Genomic DNA, 17,941 nt, shown 5'->3' with positions numbered 1-17,941 from the left:
TTTTTTAAAATAATTTTTCATTAATTTCCTTTTAAGTTTTAACATCGCCCTTTATGTTTATTGGATATTCTCAAATGGACTCCTCAGTTTTTAATTATGAAAAAGAATATATATAATTATATATAGCAAAAGAGATGGATTATTATATATTAAAGAAAAACGGGAAAGAGTTGAGAGACGGAGATATCTATGCTAATAATTTATAGTGTTAGATAGAGTATAATAAGTATAAAATATATTTTGATGGTATCTTTTAAATAATTAACACATCGTCTCACAAAGTTCGATTCATAGTATAATATAATATCATATCATATCTTTTAAATTTCGAGACATGCTCAAGATTATAAAATTAAAAAATATTTTAATATATTATACAATATTTTTAATTTAAGATCACAATTTTTTTTTAAAAATCTATATGTTTTTAAATTGAGTAAATTTTAGGTTTAGCAAACATAAAAATCATATTTGTATGTTTTAGTTATAGTTTGTATAATTGCGATTTATAGCGAACTTTATGTTTATTATGGCTATGAATCTGTATATTTCGTTATACATATACATAAAAATCTGTATTTGTATATTTCGGTATACAAACTAAAACACAGTAATTGTATATAAACAAACTTACTGCATATATGCAATATGTATGTATACCGAATGGGTCTATTTGTATATTTCAGTATACATATGGGTCTCTATTTGTATATTTCGGTATACAAATGAGTCCTGCAATTAATTTTTATACAACACATATGTATACTGAATGGGGCTATTTGTATATTTCCGTATACAAATGGGTCCTGCAATTAATTTTTATACAACACATATGTATACCGAATGAGTTTATTTGTATGTTTCAGTATACAAATAGAATGGTCAAAAACATGGAATGTTAGCTACGAATTACAAATAAAAGAAACTATGGCTATAACATTTAATTTGAATTAGTAATTTGCTATATCATACAATTTTCCCATTTAAATATTATGCTAAATTAAAATAAGACAATTAAATTAAAACTGATGAAATATACGCTCCATATATATGTTGCCCATGCTACTCCCATATTTCTCCTATTTTTTTATTTTTTTATTTTTTTTTGGTTACCTGTATTTTTTATTTATCCTATTATTTATTTTTATTATTTAAATGTGCTTCCACTTCCATGATTCTCAATTTTTTAATTGTTGAATGGAGTATGGAATCATTTTTGTCGCTTTTCCAATTTGTACTTTTGTTGTATCAAATCATGGATAAAATCACTATTTCAATTTTGGCCAAATAAATAGAGAATTCTTTTAATTTGTCCTCAATTTTTATTTTTACTCTCTATCTCAGTGTCACGATACAATCCACCGGATCGTGCGGGCACCTACTCTAACACCTAAGTAGGAGAATTCTCATATTCTAATAGTTAAAACATGCGAAAAATTAACGAAAAATGGAGATAAATGAAATAACATGGTTTCATAAATAAGAACTCTTAAAACAATTTTGAGTTAAGACTTGTAAATTAATTAACACCCCCAAGGATCTAGTATAAACAGGTACAAGAGCTACTAAGAGTACAAGGACAGACATGATAATGAAACGACACAGCTCCCATTATGCGGAAGGAAAAATAGAAGTTGCTAGAGATTTTCTTCGTCTTCACCTAATGAGACATCACCGACCCTGCATTCAGACTATGCTAAAAGGCATAGCAAGAGTAATATCAGTACAAAACCACACGTACTAGTAGGCATCATCGGTCAACCCGACGCCCACCGCATAATGTAAGAATTCAACTAGCAAGACCATGCAGTAAAACCACTCGCTTCTCCATCTTTACCCTCTATCGAATACCTCAGAATTACTCTAGTATCCTTACTACTAACTTCCGACTCAGTCAACCTACTTACTAGGTTCTTAGTCATAGCCTAACCATTCTAATTCATAGAAAGATCCACAATTACAACTATCGACATTCCCCCGAATGAACAACCACACACGACATACCCTTGCCTTCTCTTCATCTTACCCAATCCTTGCCACCTGGCGCCTTTTATCAAGGATTCCTAACCTCTACCCACGAATCTCTTGCAACACACGGACAACCTTTCTCTCAAACATTAGCAACTCTTGAACCCTTGGTCCTTCCCACATACCGTATCACATCCCGATTTGGGTTTGCCTTTCCCGGTTCATTCAACAACGAGATACATAACAAGTGTACTCAACATATATAGTAGAACGATCAGATATAAGTCCTAATAATCATTTAACAATTTCAGAGGAATACAATATCAATTATCATTTACGAACAACGTACAATCTCACAATTACTAAGATAAATCGTTATGTCAAGTCAATGGTTCTCTCATGAAACCCATACTCAAACTGTTAATATACCGGTACGTGGTACCCGTTCCAAGTTAGTGTGCCAGATCGTGACACCCGCTCCAATGTTTATGCCGGTACGTGGCAACCGATCCAATGTTTATGTCGGTACGTGGCAACCGATCCAAGTTAGTGTGTCGGAACGCAACACCCGATCCATTCAACAAGCCACAATCACAAGTACAATTCTCATAATCACACAACCAAGTTATGATTCATGGCATTCACTTATTCAATTGTCCTTATTTACGATTAATGTGATCAATAATGTAACATTCGCATACATGGATGCATCATAATGAAGCAAGAACAAACATATATCACACAACATGAAATCACAATTATCACCTAGTCCTAGTTCATCGTCTAAGGTTCGTTCCTACAATTGAGTCAACTTTTATTCGGTGCATGAAGGCCTACGCATAATTTTTACCATTGTTTAACATTATACAACGCAGTGAGCACAGATTTGGAACTACTCAATTAATAAACCTAGTCTACCTGGGCGCCAAGCTGTTGCATGGAATTTTGGCTTCGACTCTATTTTCTGGACTTCGCAACGGTGATCGTGATCGGAAATCCGCAATCCATCGATCTCCTTACGCTAGAATTCTCTTTCTCCTTCCTTCCCAAACTTAGAGCAGCTTTTTTAGGGTTTCTAGAGTGGTTTACTTCTAAATTAGGTGTTTTAGGAAAAAAAAAAGAAAATATGATTTTGCGTTATTACATTCTGTCTCGTCTATCCCGCTCTGCCACCAGCTCACCCCGCTAAAGTGCTACCGTTGTACCGGCAGCTGGCCCGCCCTAGCAAGACAATGGCCCAGTATTTTTCCAAAATTTTGATTTTCCTAATGACGACGGTTCGGGTCGTTACAATAGATAAAAATTTACCCCTCGTTCGTCCCCAAACAACTAGTGAACGGATTACTACGTGCCCTATCTCGACATATTTTAAAACTAATGAACTAACGCATTACGGAATCACGATGGATGGTGGCTTTTTCAAAATTGGAAACATGAAAAGCGCTATACTCAAAGGGCCAGTTAGGAATTTGAGGCATTACACGAAGAACGAACGTGTCATATTTACATAGTCTGACCCCGCTAGGGCGGCAGCCCTTTCGCTGGAGTGGGGCCGCTGTGGCGAAGGATCTCCTGCTGACGCATAAGATTGAAGGCAGTAAAGTGGAGAGGGGGGAAAAAGATCATTCTTCATTTCTCGCCAAACTCACCTTTAAACTTCCAAAAACACTCTCGATCACTTCGTTTTTTAACGTCAAAATCAATGTAATGTTCTAGCTCCCTACTCTATTTACTTCAATACTTAACTGACAACAATTGCATAACACTAATCGATTGGGTAGAAGAGGTTTTTGGGGGTAGTTTTTTAAAATGAAAATAGGTTACTTGTTTGATAATTAAACGTAGCATGGATACTTTCCCTTACGTCCCCAGCATCTCCACAACATCCTGGGCGTAAGGATTTCGTAAAAATATGGTTGAATTGGTACCAAAATGGGTGGGGGAAAGTTGAAAGGTCTTTTGGTGTAAAACTTGGATTTGGACACTATTTAGGGGTTATTTCGCTAAAATAATTGCATATTTAGGTACTAGGGTACTTTATAGGTTCTGATCTGCTGAAATTCTGTTGAAAACAAAGGTTTTAGGACGAAGAGGCGTCATGATCGCGCCTGGTGTTCGTCCCAGATGAAGGCCGCTCTAGCGACCTTTATCCCTCTATGGCGGCCTTCATCATCCCTCTACGTCGTCCTGTCTACTGTTCGATGGGATGACCCTCAACCCGTTATCCGTATTCGATGAGTTGACATCCCCCTTAATGCCACAGCTATCAACGAGGCACTAGAGGTACCCAAGGTCTCGAACGAGGCACTAGAGGTACCCAAGCAAAGAGAGATGGATTTGGGTTGGTTAAGGGACACCCTGATCAAGCCTACGTGTCGGGATCTGATCTACTGGCTACCGCAGAGGGTATCACTAGTACGGATTGGTCACCGAATTCTAAGAAGTGGCAACACTTGGTTACTAGGAGGTTCCGCCCATCGGGTAATCGCACGGACATGACATTTCATCGGGCCTTGGTGGTGGCATGCGCTATACAGGGCATCGAGCTAAATGTGGGGGAAAAGATCATCTCTGAATGAAATATGTTCTATCGGGGCAACAAGAAGGCCTTATTCTTACCGGGACTGGTGACAACATTATGCAAGCGGGCGGGAGTGCCACAGACAGTGATGATGTACTTCCCATGGATCCCCCCTTTTCACTTTCTTTTAATTAGGCAAGGTTCTACCTCTAGGAGCAAGAAAAGGAGGACAGGTCGGGCCAACAGTAGTCAGGCGGTTGCGGAGGCGGATGATGAGAGAGGGAACGATGGTGCAGGTGACGACACTCTTACCAACCAGTCCCAGCCCCCTACTCTCATGCGCGCAGGTGAAGGAGGACTTGGCAGCCGTCCGAAGGAAACTTTGGGGTTTCCGAGCTAGCACCTCGATGTCGGTTCCACCTTCCACCGCCCTTGAGTTGGAGATGCTCTGCCGCCAGCTGCAATAGAGAGGAAGAAGAATTTGGCTAGGGATCACTTATTGGGCCGGATGTGGAAGACCTTGAAGGTCATATTCTCATGCGTCACCCCCAATAGGAGCTTCCCACGCTCAAGCTTAAGGAATTCACGGAGTTTTCCTGGTTAAGTGACGCTTTGACTAGCGAGACAGCACCAGAGGACATGGGGTCCGAAAACGACACTTCTCATTCTAAGGTCCCTAATTTGGTTTTTTACCATTGCTGGCATGTAATGAACAATACTAGATTCTCTTTTGTTTTTCCTTAATTTTTGGAAGCACATAGATGCTAGTTTTTGTTGTTTATCACGGCTAATATTTAAATGCTAAGGTTTTTGACTTACTATTATATTGCTGAATACTGGTTGAAATGCATGGATTAGCCCAGATACTATTCGAGGTTTAAGTAAGTGACTAGGAAAAACAGGCGACACAGGGCTGAGATCCTGTCTCGCCCTGTCCCGCTCTGGCAGGAGAATTCTCGCCTTTGCGAGAATAATCTCACACCAGCGGCTCCGACGAAGACAGTACCAGGCAATAAATTTTTATGGGGTTCTTTTTTTTCCTAAATTCTCCAAGGGTTCCCAGCTGTAACACATGCATCTTTTTGTTTTAGAGTAATCTCTTTAGCTAGAATAGTTGATGTCTACCCCGAGACAATACACAATCCAACTCATTCTCCTTAATTCAACACCACAACCCACACATTTCCAGGATACGCCCAGACACTCACACGATTATTAGTCAAGCGTAAGACACGCTCAAATATTTCTTAAGAATCACCTCGTAAATTATCTAAACTCTTGCATCGAACTTAGTCATGACCTTCTTTTCACGACAAGTTTCACGATACTCAAACAGTTACAACTTACATAATTTCAACAATTTGGCCAGCACATTGCACGTATCAAAGTTCAAACACATATTTATTGTGCACATAATCGTATCATCACATCCAAACAACTACAACTTTCACGTTCACAGTTAATACAGATAACAAAAAGCACACATTCACAATTTCCAACTTACAACTCACAGATCAGTCCAGTTATTAGTTAGTTCACATTCATAGATGATCATTACTGATCATCCATGCCCTTGTACAACCTCTAAGGCCATATACCAATTGGAACCTTCTCAGTTCTTGTTTTCTTTGCTTATGGCCCCTCAGTCGTGACCACGACTTCCGATTTACCTTGTTGAGATACCAATTGGACTCGACTCTTACCACAAGCGACATTCGCACGAAAGGAGAGAAAAAGGTGGAACAACTTCCTAAAATGCTTCCTAGCCTCTTGAAGATTTTGCTCTTATACCGAGAGATCGGTAACGTGGGCTTTGATACCAATTTGTCACGATCCAACCCATCGGGCAGTGCGGGCACCTACTCTAACACCTAAGTAGGAGAACCCTCATATCTCAATGGTTAAAACATGCGTAAAATTAAAGAAAAACGAAGATAAATGAAATAATAGGGTTTCATAAATAAGAACTTTTAAAACAATTTCGGGTTAAGACTTGTAAAGTAATTACACCCTCAAGGTTCTAGTCTAAACAGGTACAAGAGCTACTAAGAGTACAAGGACAGACATGACAATGTAACGACACAGCTCCGACCATGCGGAAGGAAAACTAGAAGTTGCTAGAGATTTTCTTCATCTTCATCTAATGAGACATCACCGATCCTGCATCCAGACTATGCCAAAAGACATAGCAAGAGAAGTATTAGTACAAAACCACACGTAGTGGTAGACATCATTGATCAACCCGACGCTCACCGCATAATATAATAATTCAACTAGAAAGATCATGCAGTAAAACCACTTGCTTCTCCACATTTACCCTCTCTCGAATACCTCAGAATTATACTAGTATCCTTACTACTAACTTCTGACTCAGTCAACCTACTTACTAGGTTCTTGGTCGTAGCCTAACCCTTCTAATTAATAGAAGGGTCCACAATTACAACTACCGACATTCCCCCGAATGAACAACCACACACGACATACCCTTGCCTTCTCTTCATCTTACCCAGTCCTTGCCACCTAGCACCTTTTATCAAGGCTTCCTAACCTCTACCCACGAATCTCTTGCAACACACGAACAACCATTCTCTCAAACATTAGCAACTTTTGAACCCCTGGCCCTTCCCACACACCGTATCATATCCCGATTTGGGTTTGCCCTTCCCGGTTCATTCAACAACGAGATACATAACAAGTTTACTCAATATAGTAGAACAATCAGATATAAGTTCTCATAATCATTTAAGAATTTCGGAGGAATACAGTATCAATTATCATTTACGAACAACGTACAATCTCACAATTACCAAGATATACCGTTATGTCAAGTCAATGGTTCTCTCATGGAACCCACACTCAAACTGTTAGTATACCGGTACGTGGTACCCGTTCCAAGTTAGTGAGCCGGATCGTGACACTCGCTCCAATGTTTATGCAGGTACGTGGCAACCGATCCAATGTTTATACAGGTACGTGGCAACCGATCCCTGTTAGTGTGTCAAAACGCAACACTCAATCAATTTAACAAGCCACAATCACAAGTACAATTCTCATAATCACACAATCAAAGTCACGATTCATGGCATTCACTTATTCAATTGTCCTTATATACAATTAGTGTGATCAATAATGCAATATTCGCATACATACATGCATCATAATGAAGCAAGAACAAATATATATCACACAACATGAAATCACAACCATCACCTAGCCCTAGTTCATCGTCTAAGGCTCATTTCTACAATTGAGTCAACTTTTATTCAGTGCACGAACAGTGGCGGACGCAGAATTTTCATTCAGGGGGTTCGAATATAAGAAGTAAATTTACGAAAAGGTTGATTAAAAGGAGCGTAGTGGTGAAAGACAAGATCATTTTAACTCACCAAATTTTAACTCGCTTGGTCATGTTTCATTTAACATTTATTCCTACTTATGTCTTGCTTCATCGAGTCTCTTTAAAATCTATTGTGCTTTTAGGAAAACAAATACAATAGTTATTTTTGAGTTGTGGCAAAACTTCTTTTCAAAAGCTGAAAGCATAACTTTCTCCAAAAGCACTTTGAAAATTTTGGTCAAGCACAAATTTGATCTCTAATATTGACGAGAAAAAAATTTGAATTTATTAGTCAAACATGAAATGTTAATCTACAAAATAATTGTTTTGAATAAAAGGTACTCCTCATAATAACAAATTATATAAATTTGGTCAATCCCCTATTAATTTTGTTATTTTAACGTTTTAAATATATTTATTATTAGGAGCCTATTCTTATTCTATATCATTCGTAAAATGATATAGAATTTTTTTTAAAATTTATATAAATATTATTTATGAAAAAATCAAATGTTATATTAATTAATACTCCCTCTGTCCTAATTTATGTAACACTTTTCATTTTTTGAGAGTCAAATAGTTTAAGTTTGACCGAATATTTGCGCATAGAATTTTCAAATTTTAAAAAATGAAATTTATATATTTATAAGCTACGTAAAAATTACTATAAGTCAAAATAATTTTATAAAATCAAAATATTTAAAAGATATACGAAAAATTCACGGTCAAAAATAGACTTATTTAAATCTTGAAATTCAAAAAATGTCATCAAACTTCAACACAATTTCGTATAAGCTTTAGTGATTTTAGTATGGATATTAACCTTTGTAAAATCCAAATCAAACAACCTTTTGAAAGTTAATTTGTGGGTTGGGCTTTGGGAAAAGACAAAACTAAAACTTATAGCTAAAAGCTTGGGATGTGGGGAAAGACAAAATTAGATATAAGCACAACTGGCAAGAATCAAACTTGGAACCTTGGAGTCATTCTGAATACCCTTGACCACTAGGCTATGTGTCACAGTTGTATTGAGGGGGTTCATTTTAATATTTATACTCATAAATATTAACATTAATTTTAACCTTATATATACGGTATAATTTTTTAACTGGTGAACCCCCTCCCGTCCACCTAGGTCCGCCCCTGTGCACGAAGGCCTATGCATAATTCTTACCATTGATTAACATTATACTACGCAGTGAGCACAGATTTATAACTACTCAATTAACTACCTGGGCGCCAAGCTGTTGCACGAAAATTTGGCTTCGATTCTTGTTTTTGAACTTCACGATGGTGATCTTGATCGAAAATCCATCGATCTCCTTACGCTAGAAATCTCCTTCTCCTTCCTTCCCAAGCTTAGAGCAGCTTTTTGAGGGTTTCTAGGGTGGTTTACGTCTAAATTAGGTGTTTTAGGAAGAAGGAGAAAAGAAGATTTCGCGTTATTTACATTTTGTCTCACCTATCCCGCTCTGGCGCCAGCTTACCCCGCTAGAGCGCCACCGCCGTAGCGGCAGCTGGCCCGCCCTGGCGGGACAATGTCCTAGTATTTTCCCAAAATTTTTCTTTTTCTAATGACGATGGTTCGGGTCATTAGACTCAATTGCATTCTTTAGTTCTTCGGTTTTATTATGTATTATTTAAATAGAAAAAAATATTATTTGATATAAATTATTCAACGTGTGTAGAAAAATATAAATATATATATGAAATATCTAAATATATTTTTACATGTTTTTTTTAATTTAATTCGAATACCTTTTTTTCTATTTTTTTTAAACTCAAAATAGAGGTAAAAAGAACTCATCTTCAATATGGATTGTAAAAAAAAATTATTTATCGCTAATAATACTATAAAAAAAAAATCTAAAATCCGATGAAGTCCGTCATTAAAATAATTTCCCCAAATTCAAAGTTCTAAGTATATTTAACGCAAATAATAAGATTTTAGATTTGAATTGTGGGAGAATCAACCTTCACTTCAATCAAAATCAAAATTTACATACTTTGATTCAGATATTTATTTCTAAAAAAGTTTCTTATTCGATGTCTCATATATTTATATTTAAAGCATGTGTGTTTTTTTGTTTGTCTTGTTTTTCGAAATAGCTTGTAACTAATCTTTTCAATATGTTTTAAAAATCAAAATCACCACTGCCAAAGGAGGATTTTTAAAAAAATTGTTATTAATAACTTTTATTTAATTTGTTTAATTAATTTTCTATTGGTTTAGTTATTGTTATTAGTTTATTCACTTTTCTTAATTTAGGAGTAATTGTTATTAACAAAAAATAACCAAAACAAAAAGACTTTATAAGTGGGAACAAAAGGGGGAAATTACGTAGAATTGCAAACATTTTGCCTATATTAGGTACTATGGCTACAGTTTAAGAAAATTACAATTCGTGGCTATAGTTTTTCCAATTCTTGTTATTCGTTTGATTTGTATAATTTGTCTGATTTGTATAAATCCATAATGTGTATAATTCGGTTTCTGATTGTATAAATCCCGAATTTTATATGTTTACCCTATCTATTTGTATGTACGATTTATGAAAAAATCATAATACATTACCTTGTTTGTATATTGACAAGTGAAATAGACAAACGGAGTTCTGAAAAAGTCCTAAATGCATAAATACAGAATTCGTATATATTTATCATGTTTGTATATTTGCAAGTGAAATATACAAATGGGCAGAAATATACAAACCACAGTCTCCATAGCAAATGAAACTATAGTTATGAAGCGTAATTATCGAAATCATAATTATAGAGCTTTATTACTAAAATTTTCTCAAAAAAAAAAAAGATGAAAGAAAAGAAAAAAAACATGGGCCATAGAATAATCTTCGATAACACATGTATTCCACCCAACCATGATTCTGCTAACCACCGTAAATCATAAACCAAAATAACTTATCTTTCAATTTATGAGGATTTATTTTATGTCAATCTTTAGTTTAATTTATGTAGATCTATCTAATTAAATATTTGTTTCAAAATATAATTTATTGTTAAATTTAAAATAATACAATTTAAAGTTCTCATCTTATTTTCAGTGACAACTTTTTGTAGTTAATAAATATTGTGATAAGTTAAATTATATTTTTAAGTAGAATTAAAGTTCGTATTCATTAAAAAACTAATTTGAATTAAAGCGAATGAAATACTCACTCAAGTTCACTTTTACTCGTGTACAATAGATTGTGCATGTTTCTTAAAAACAATAAATGAATGTATATATTATCATGATACTTATAATTCTATATTAATTAATGTATAATTTTAATAAACTTAAAATTTTGAATATGGCAGTTAATGTCAATGATAAAATAATTCTTGATATCCACTACTAATATAGCACACACGTCTCAGTCGAGGTGTGTGCTTCTCGAAAATATTTAATAAGTTTGAGGATAATTTAGTCATATTAGATTTATTGTAGTTGTTTGCAAATTAGGACTCTCAAAATATTATATATGCCACATATATTATTTAAAAAGTACGTTTACATATTATAAAAATAATTTACAATAAAATTATAAAATTATAAAATTAAAACAAATAAAATAATATATATTGGGTCCAGACTTGTCCGAGCATTTGCATTTGGTGTCAAAGTAGAAAGTACAAATGACATGTTGATTTTAAATGTAGTGAACAGAGAAAAAAACAGTTACCTAGGACCATCTCCAACCCTACTCTATTTTACTTTCCATTCTCTATATTTGAATTTTGAAGAGTAAAATAGAGAATGTCCTCTCCAATCACTCTCTAATTTACCCTCTACTTTTCAATTATATGAAGAGTTAAATAGTAGTTCTCCAAATTTGGAGAACTACTATTCATACTCTATTTCACTTTTTGAATATTATATTATTATTTCTATTGTTTTGTAATTAACATATTATTTTTCATATAAGACTATTAAATAAATCTCTAATATTCGTAATTCTTTTAAATGTAATATACATTTTAAAAAATATATTATTTAACATATACTACTTTTATCTCAAATTAATAATATTTTAATTTTTTTTAATTTTCATCACTTTGTGATACAATTTGATGTTATTATTAATTTTCACTATGAATAATGCACAAAATTTAAATGATAAGATACAAATTTTAATTTAAAAATACAATACATAATATAATAATTTAAATACAAGATAACGATACAATACAATACATAACATAATAATTTTAAAAATCACAAGAATAATTTATTAATCCGATAGTTTGGTTCTAGATTTAATAATATTTGAAAAAGGAAGTATGTAGTGTATGATTTAGAGAAGTTGTGGTTGTAATTGCGATCGTGCTTGTCGATTTCTTTTTTTAATTATTCGTATAGTTGTTCTTTGAAATTTAGAATAAAATATAATTTAATATTAAATAAATAATTTCAAAAACTAAATTTTATATAGCATGAAGATTATATAGGATGATTATTAAAGAAAGAAAAGATTTATATTACGAAATAAGAAAATAAAAAAGAAATAAAAATAATAATATAATATTGAAGAGAGAAAAAAAAATTCTTTTTTATAGAGTAAAATAGAGTATAGTATTGGAGATGCCCTAAGCACCGGAACCAATAACCAAAGATGAAATTGCATGAACTGCTCTTTAAAGGGAGATAAATTCTTTAATGACAAAAAGTCAGAAAAACATATGAGATATTATGATTAAAAAATATATAGTTTTTTTTTGCCTTTTTACAAAACAAATAGGAAAAATGAAGATTTCCTTGTGAAATGATCCCCAACTTATATTTTCAAAGGAGTTAATTTTCATGTTTAATTAGTTTGATCTATTACTTTTGTTAGTTTGTTAAAAAGAAATAATTGTTTTCCTTTTTAACAGTTTTCTAAGTCTATTTTTTTTGTTTTAAAAAAAATTAATTTTTTACCTAACATATTTAAAATCATAATATTGAAAAATATTCTGATATTGATATATTTTTTATTTAAAAGTACACGATTCAAAAATATTTGTATTTTCTTAAGTTTTGTAGCAAGTGAAAATATAGTTCAAATAAATTTTATTCCTCCATAGCCGAAGGGTGGAGCCCATCCCAGGCCCCCAAAAGTAGCGAGATCCTAACCTATTCGTAATCCGCCGACGCAAACACATTCCATGTCAGCATTTCGCCAAACAAACACAAATTTTATCCCTCCATACCAAAAAACCATTTTCGAATATTTACGACCCAAACATTATTATTATTTTTTCCTTATTAATTAGAGTATTATTATTACTTTCAAATTGGGGTTAGGAAAAGAATAAAGAATCGAACTACGCAAATTAAAATAACCAATTAATTGAATTACTAAATTATTATTACATTCATTCTCTTTTTCTTTTTGGTTTGGTGTCAGCCTGTCAGCATTCGTCTATCCTCTTCTTTTTTTAAGAATTGACAGATAACTAACAGTAGTACTTTACTATTAACAAAGCCTCTAGTACACCATATTACAATGAAAATCTATATACTAATCACAATATCTTTATACTAATTTTAAAAAGAAATAAAATACTTTTATTCTTGTGATAACAAGTTAACATTAACACCAAGCAGAAGCAACGGTGAGGGTTTTTCCCATCCATCCAAACCTAATACCCCCACTTTGTTCATTTACATTAAATCCCGGGTTGCCACGTGGGCCCGAATTAAGCCTCTTAAGCAGTGAATCAGCAATTTGTTGACTCATGGGCCTCGGCCCGAACCCAGCCATACTCATTCGGGCCCTCCATTTACCAAACACCTCGCATCTCTCTACGCGATCCCTCCCTTCACACGCTACCGAATTTGCTAATTTACGACTCAGCCCTTCTTCGATCTTGACCCGACCCGTTTCATCTCTTGATACAGTTGCGTCCAGTGAATCCAACAATGCTCCGTAATAGCCACACGCCTCGTTTACACGCGCCACAAAAGCCGCCGTGTTCCCGTTCAACTCTTGCTCTACTAATGTCACCACCTTTGGTGATAACCCCTTTACTCGCCGGAGAAGCTCGTCTCTTAGATTCTCTGTTGTTACGCTCTCGTCGGGTAATCTGTATAATCTGTATGCGAAAGTCACTGCTAAAGCTTCGTCGTGTTCAATCCCTAATTTTTCCCTACTCAAATCGGTGATTGAACATGAAATTATATTGAAAATCAAGGAAATCCCGACTTTGTTTGCTAGAGTTTTCAGATCATCTTCAATGGAATTTACTCTGTTATCAGCTCTGCCCGTGAACTCTGTTGTGATCGCCGTGATTTTTAAGCTGATGGGATAATCTGTATTCTTGGTAGCTAGCGCGTGTAGTAAATGCAAGTATTGTCCACCTTGTCCTATGTCGAAATCAATGACGTGAATTTTGTTTGAGGGATGATCAGCTACAGCTTCAACAATGGCTAAATTAGCTGCCATGAATCCAAGCTTGAAACACGGGGATATCTCGTAGAGATTTTGGGTTGAAACTGCGTGCTCTTTGCTATGCAGCTCCATCACCGGAGGTGGATACTCCGTTGAGTTCACGCGCGATCGGAGTGCCGACACCATGTACGCCGTCAGCCGCTGTTCGGAAGAACCTCTAACATCAGCGACCTGTGCGAGGCGCGTGAGGATCTGTACTGCAACATTGGTTTTTCCGTCTGTTATTGCGGTAGCAGCTTCGACAATAGACTTCTTGGGAGAAGATACTGGCGGAGATTCCATAGAAGAAGAACATGAAGACGTAGATGATGCCGGGGATAGGTGGTTACTAATCGGAGTAATCAGATTCTTTATTGTTTCCGACCACTCATCGTTGTTAGTCACAACAGAGACTGTATCTTCTTCGTCCTCATTGTTGTCTTCTAGGAGCAGTTTCTCTAACTCATGCAGTCGATTCATCATTTTTTCCTCTGATTCCTGGTATAAACTGTTCTGTACTTGATTTAGGTAAGAAGCAACTGCAGAACAATCCGGGTTACCAGAAGATAAAACCCCATTGGTGTTCGCCGTGGAAATCGGGAGGGGATGGCGTGCAGTCATGGGAGAAAATTCAGATGAAATCGACGAGGATGAAACAGAGTAATCTAGAGGAGAAATTGGAGATGCCTGCTGGTAACTTCTAGGCTTTACGTTACGAAGATAAAATCCCAAACCTTGCTGTTGTTGCTGTTGCAGAAATTGAAATTGCTGCTGCTGTTGTAGAAACTGAAACTGCTGCTGCTGTTGAAAGGCTGCGAGTGATCGTTTGCCGATGAACGTAGGTCTCCGGTGGAAATTCTGAGAAGCTCCAGCAGGACGGTGGGGGAATTGAATTTGTGGCCGAGCGTTGTTCATCGGAATCGAGTTGGATCTTCCGGCGCCGCCGTAAAAGTCAGGAACTCCGCCGGAGAAATCCGACGACATTTTTTTGCTTTTTGAGGAAATAGAAGCTTTCAATTTGCAACTGATACCTCAACCACTGCAAAAAGTTTGGATTTTTATAAAAAAAAATAAAAATTATGCATTAAACAAAAAGTGGGTTTTGATTCACTAGTTTATAGGTAGGGTATTTAATCTAAAGAGGTTTGATTTGGAGCCGTTGGATTATGATATTTAATTAATATTTAAGGAGAATGTAGGGTTGGATATTGAGGATGAGGAACAAGTTGGATTGTTAAACAGTTAAAAGCTGGCGGACACAACAAACACGCGCCTTAATCACGCGTATTTTCACTTAAAAGAATGGGGGAATGATGGAAAGGTATCAGTATAACAGACAAAGTTGTTAATTCGTCATGTCTAAGGTTCCAACAAAATTTAGCAAACCTCTATAAATTCGCTAAAATAAAAACTTCTTCTAAACACTTAGATACAAAATTTAAAAAAAAATAAAAATAAATTGTGGCTAAATTAAAGATATAATAAATATAATAAAATATCATTTAATTTAGTGATTTTAAACCTGTCACAAGGAAAATTAAAATTAAATTTTTTTTACACATATCTCATAATGTTAAGAGTTAATTACATCATATCTCAATTCTTTTTCAAATTACAAAAATTCTTAAATTTGGTGGAAGCCGGATCCACCCAAAACGTCTCGATACATCGCGTTCTGATTTCGGATACAACCTTTAACGTCCCAATACATCACGGTTCGATTTCAGATACATCACTCAACGTCTTTTTGATACAACGCGTAAGTGATGTATCCGTCCAATATATTGCATAAAGTGATGTATCCGACCGATATATTGTTTTAAGTGATGTATCCGATCGATACATTACTTTAAGTGATGTATCCAATCGATACATAGTGTAAAGTGATGTATTTGAGAATGAGAGCATAAATTCATGTAATTTTTTTAAAATGCTATAATATTTTAAAGAATATAATAAATAAGTTGTGTATTTAGGTAATTTCTAAAATTAAGTGTTTCCATAAAAAGAAAGGAAATTATTTTTGAAACAGATTAAAAAGGAAAACATATTATTCTTTTTAAAATAGAGAGTGTAGTTATTTTAAATTTTAATTTATATATTCTCTCCGCTTATTAAAAATGAACTATTTTTCTTTTTCATATATTTTAAAAAGAATGATTTATTTCCTTTTTGACAATACTTTAATTTAAAATTTTCACCTCTCATGTTTAAGGCCACCAAATTAAAGGATATTTTGGTACATTTACTATAATTTTAATTTTGGATCATAGAATTTAAAATATTTTTTATTTTTTAAAATTGTGTGTGAAATTAAACTAGATAATCCTTTTAAATGAATTGAGTATATATATTTTTGTACTTTCTACTATATTTAGTAGGCGTTAGGTGATAAAATTTAAGATTTCAACTCTTAAGTTTTGATTTTAACTTATCAAAAAAAATAATTTCAAATTTCAAAAGTAAATTTTTATTTTTTTAAAAAAAATACACAATATGATCCATAAGTATATATTTTTAAAAATACAAATCATTATAATTTTCGCAAAAAAATACTCATGTTTGACGTGAATAAATTATATCTTCCATATGAAAAAGTTATATTTAAAATAACTAAATTTTACTATCGTTGATCCTTTAAATAAGTAATTTTTTGTAAAATTATATATATTTAATATAGCATAATCGCAAAAAATAGCTATAGAGAAAAGATGTAGACATGATTTAAAGAAGATTAAACTAAGTCGAACAATATTAATGACATTCAAATTGGTATGATTATAATTGAGATTGCCTTTTATTGTTCACATTGCTTAAAATATAATGGATTTTCCATTTTTCAAACGACTCATAAAGCTCATTCATTTAAACTTAAATTTATTATATGTATGTACACATGGATGACTCTCTACAATTCTAATCTAAACAAATTAGTGTAACCTTTGAGAATCTAACCCCAACTTTTTAAACTTTATTTAAACAATTGCACAAACATATTCTCTCTCTTTTTCAGTTCATAAAATAGAAAAAAAAATATATGCGGACACGTGTCGATAGCTAGCTTTTTTTTGCGTGTCTGAAATAAAAAACCTGGGGAAGGCTTCTAGCGTGGCTTTTCTAAAACAATCTAGAGGGTGTGTTTGGTAGGGGAAAATATTTTCTTATTTTTTCGTGTTTGATTGAATAATTTTTTAAAAAAAATTTAAAAATAAAGGAAATGACTTTCTCAATGAAAACAAGTTTTATAAGTGACATATTCTCAAACCTCATATCTAGTGGCGGAGCCACCTAACATTTAGGGGTTCAACCGAAATCCATTTGGCAGAAAATTATATTATTTATATATGGTTAAAATATTTTTTTAGGTATATATAGTACATGTCGAATCCCCTTCGACTACTTCATGTGTCTATTTTTTCATATTTTGAACTCCCTTATTAAAAATTATGACTCCACCACTGCTCATGTCCTTACCCTTGACCATCCCATCCCGAGGCCCGACATTCTACCCCTCTCATCCATATAATATTTTGTTAGATTACATTCAAATGCTATTCATAAATAAGAGATCACAACTTGTTTTTCACAAAAAAAATATTCTCTCCTACGTACCAAACAGAATGAGAGAGAGTAATATTTTATTAGTTTGATGCATGTAAAAAGAAAGAGAGCAAATTGCGACTTCTCTTCCGTGTTTCATTTGTG

At 33.8% G+C, this 17,941-nt stretch overlaps 1 protein-coding gene across 1 annotated transcript; it reads right to left on the bottom strand.

The window, feature by feature from the left end:
* Nucleotides 1-13,251: 13,251 nt before the first annotated feature.
* LOC125834336 (scarecrow-like protein 8) lies at nt 13,252-15,258 on the bottom strand. The gene has a single exon (XM_049513491.1). The coding sequence runs from the start codon at nt 15,218-15,220 to the stop codon at nt 13,400-13,402; it is 1,821 nt and encodes a 606-aa protein (XP_049369448.1). The 5' UTR covers nt 15,221-15,258; the 3' UTR covers nt 13,252-13,399.
* Between the last annotated feature and the right edge of the window lie 2,683 nt (nt 15,259-17,941).

This window comes from Solanum verrucosum, unplaced genomic scaffold (genome assembly GCF_900185275.1).
Source record: "Solanum verrucosum unplaced genomic scaffold, falcon-dt-bn FXZP01000279.1, whole genome shotgun sequence".
Taxonomy (NCBI): Eukaryota; Viridiplantae; Streptophyta; class Magnoliopsida; order Solanales; family Solanaceae; genus Solanum; species Solanum verrucosum.
Note: the sequence above shows the minus strand (reverse complement) of the source record. Positions and strands in the feature narration are given on the sequence as shown.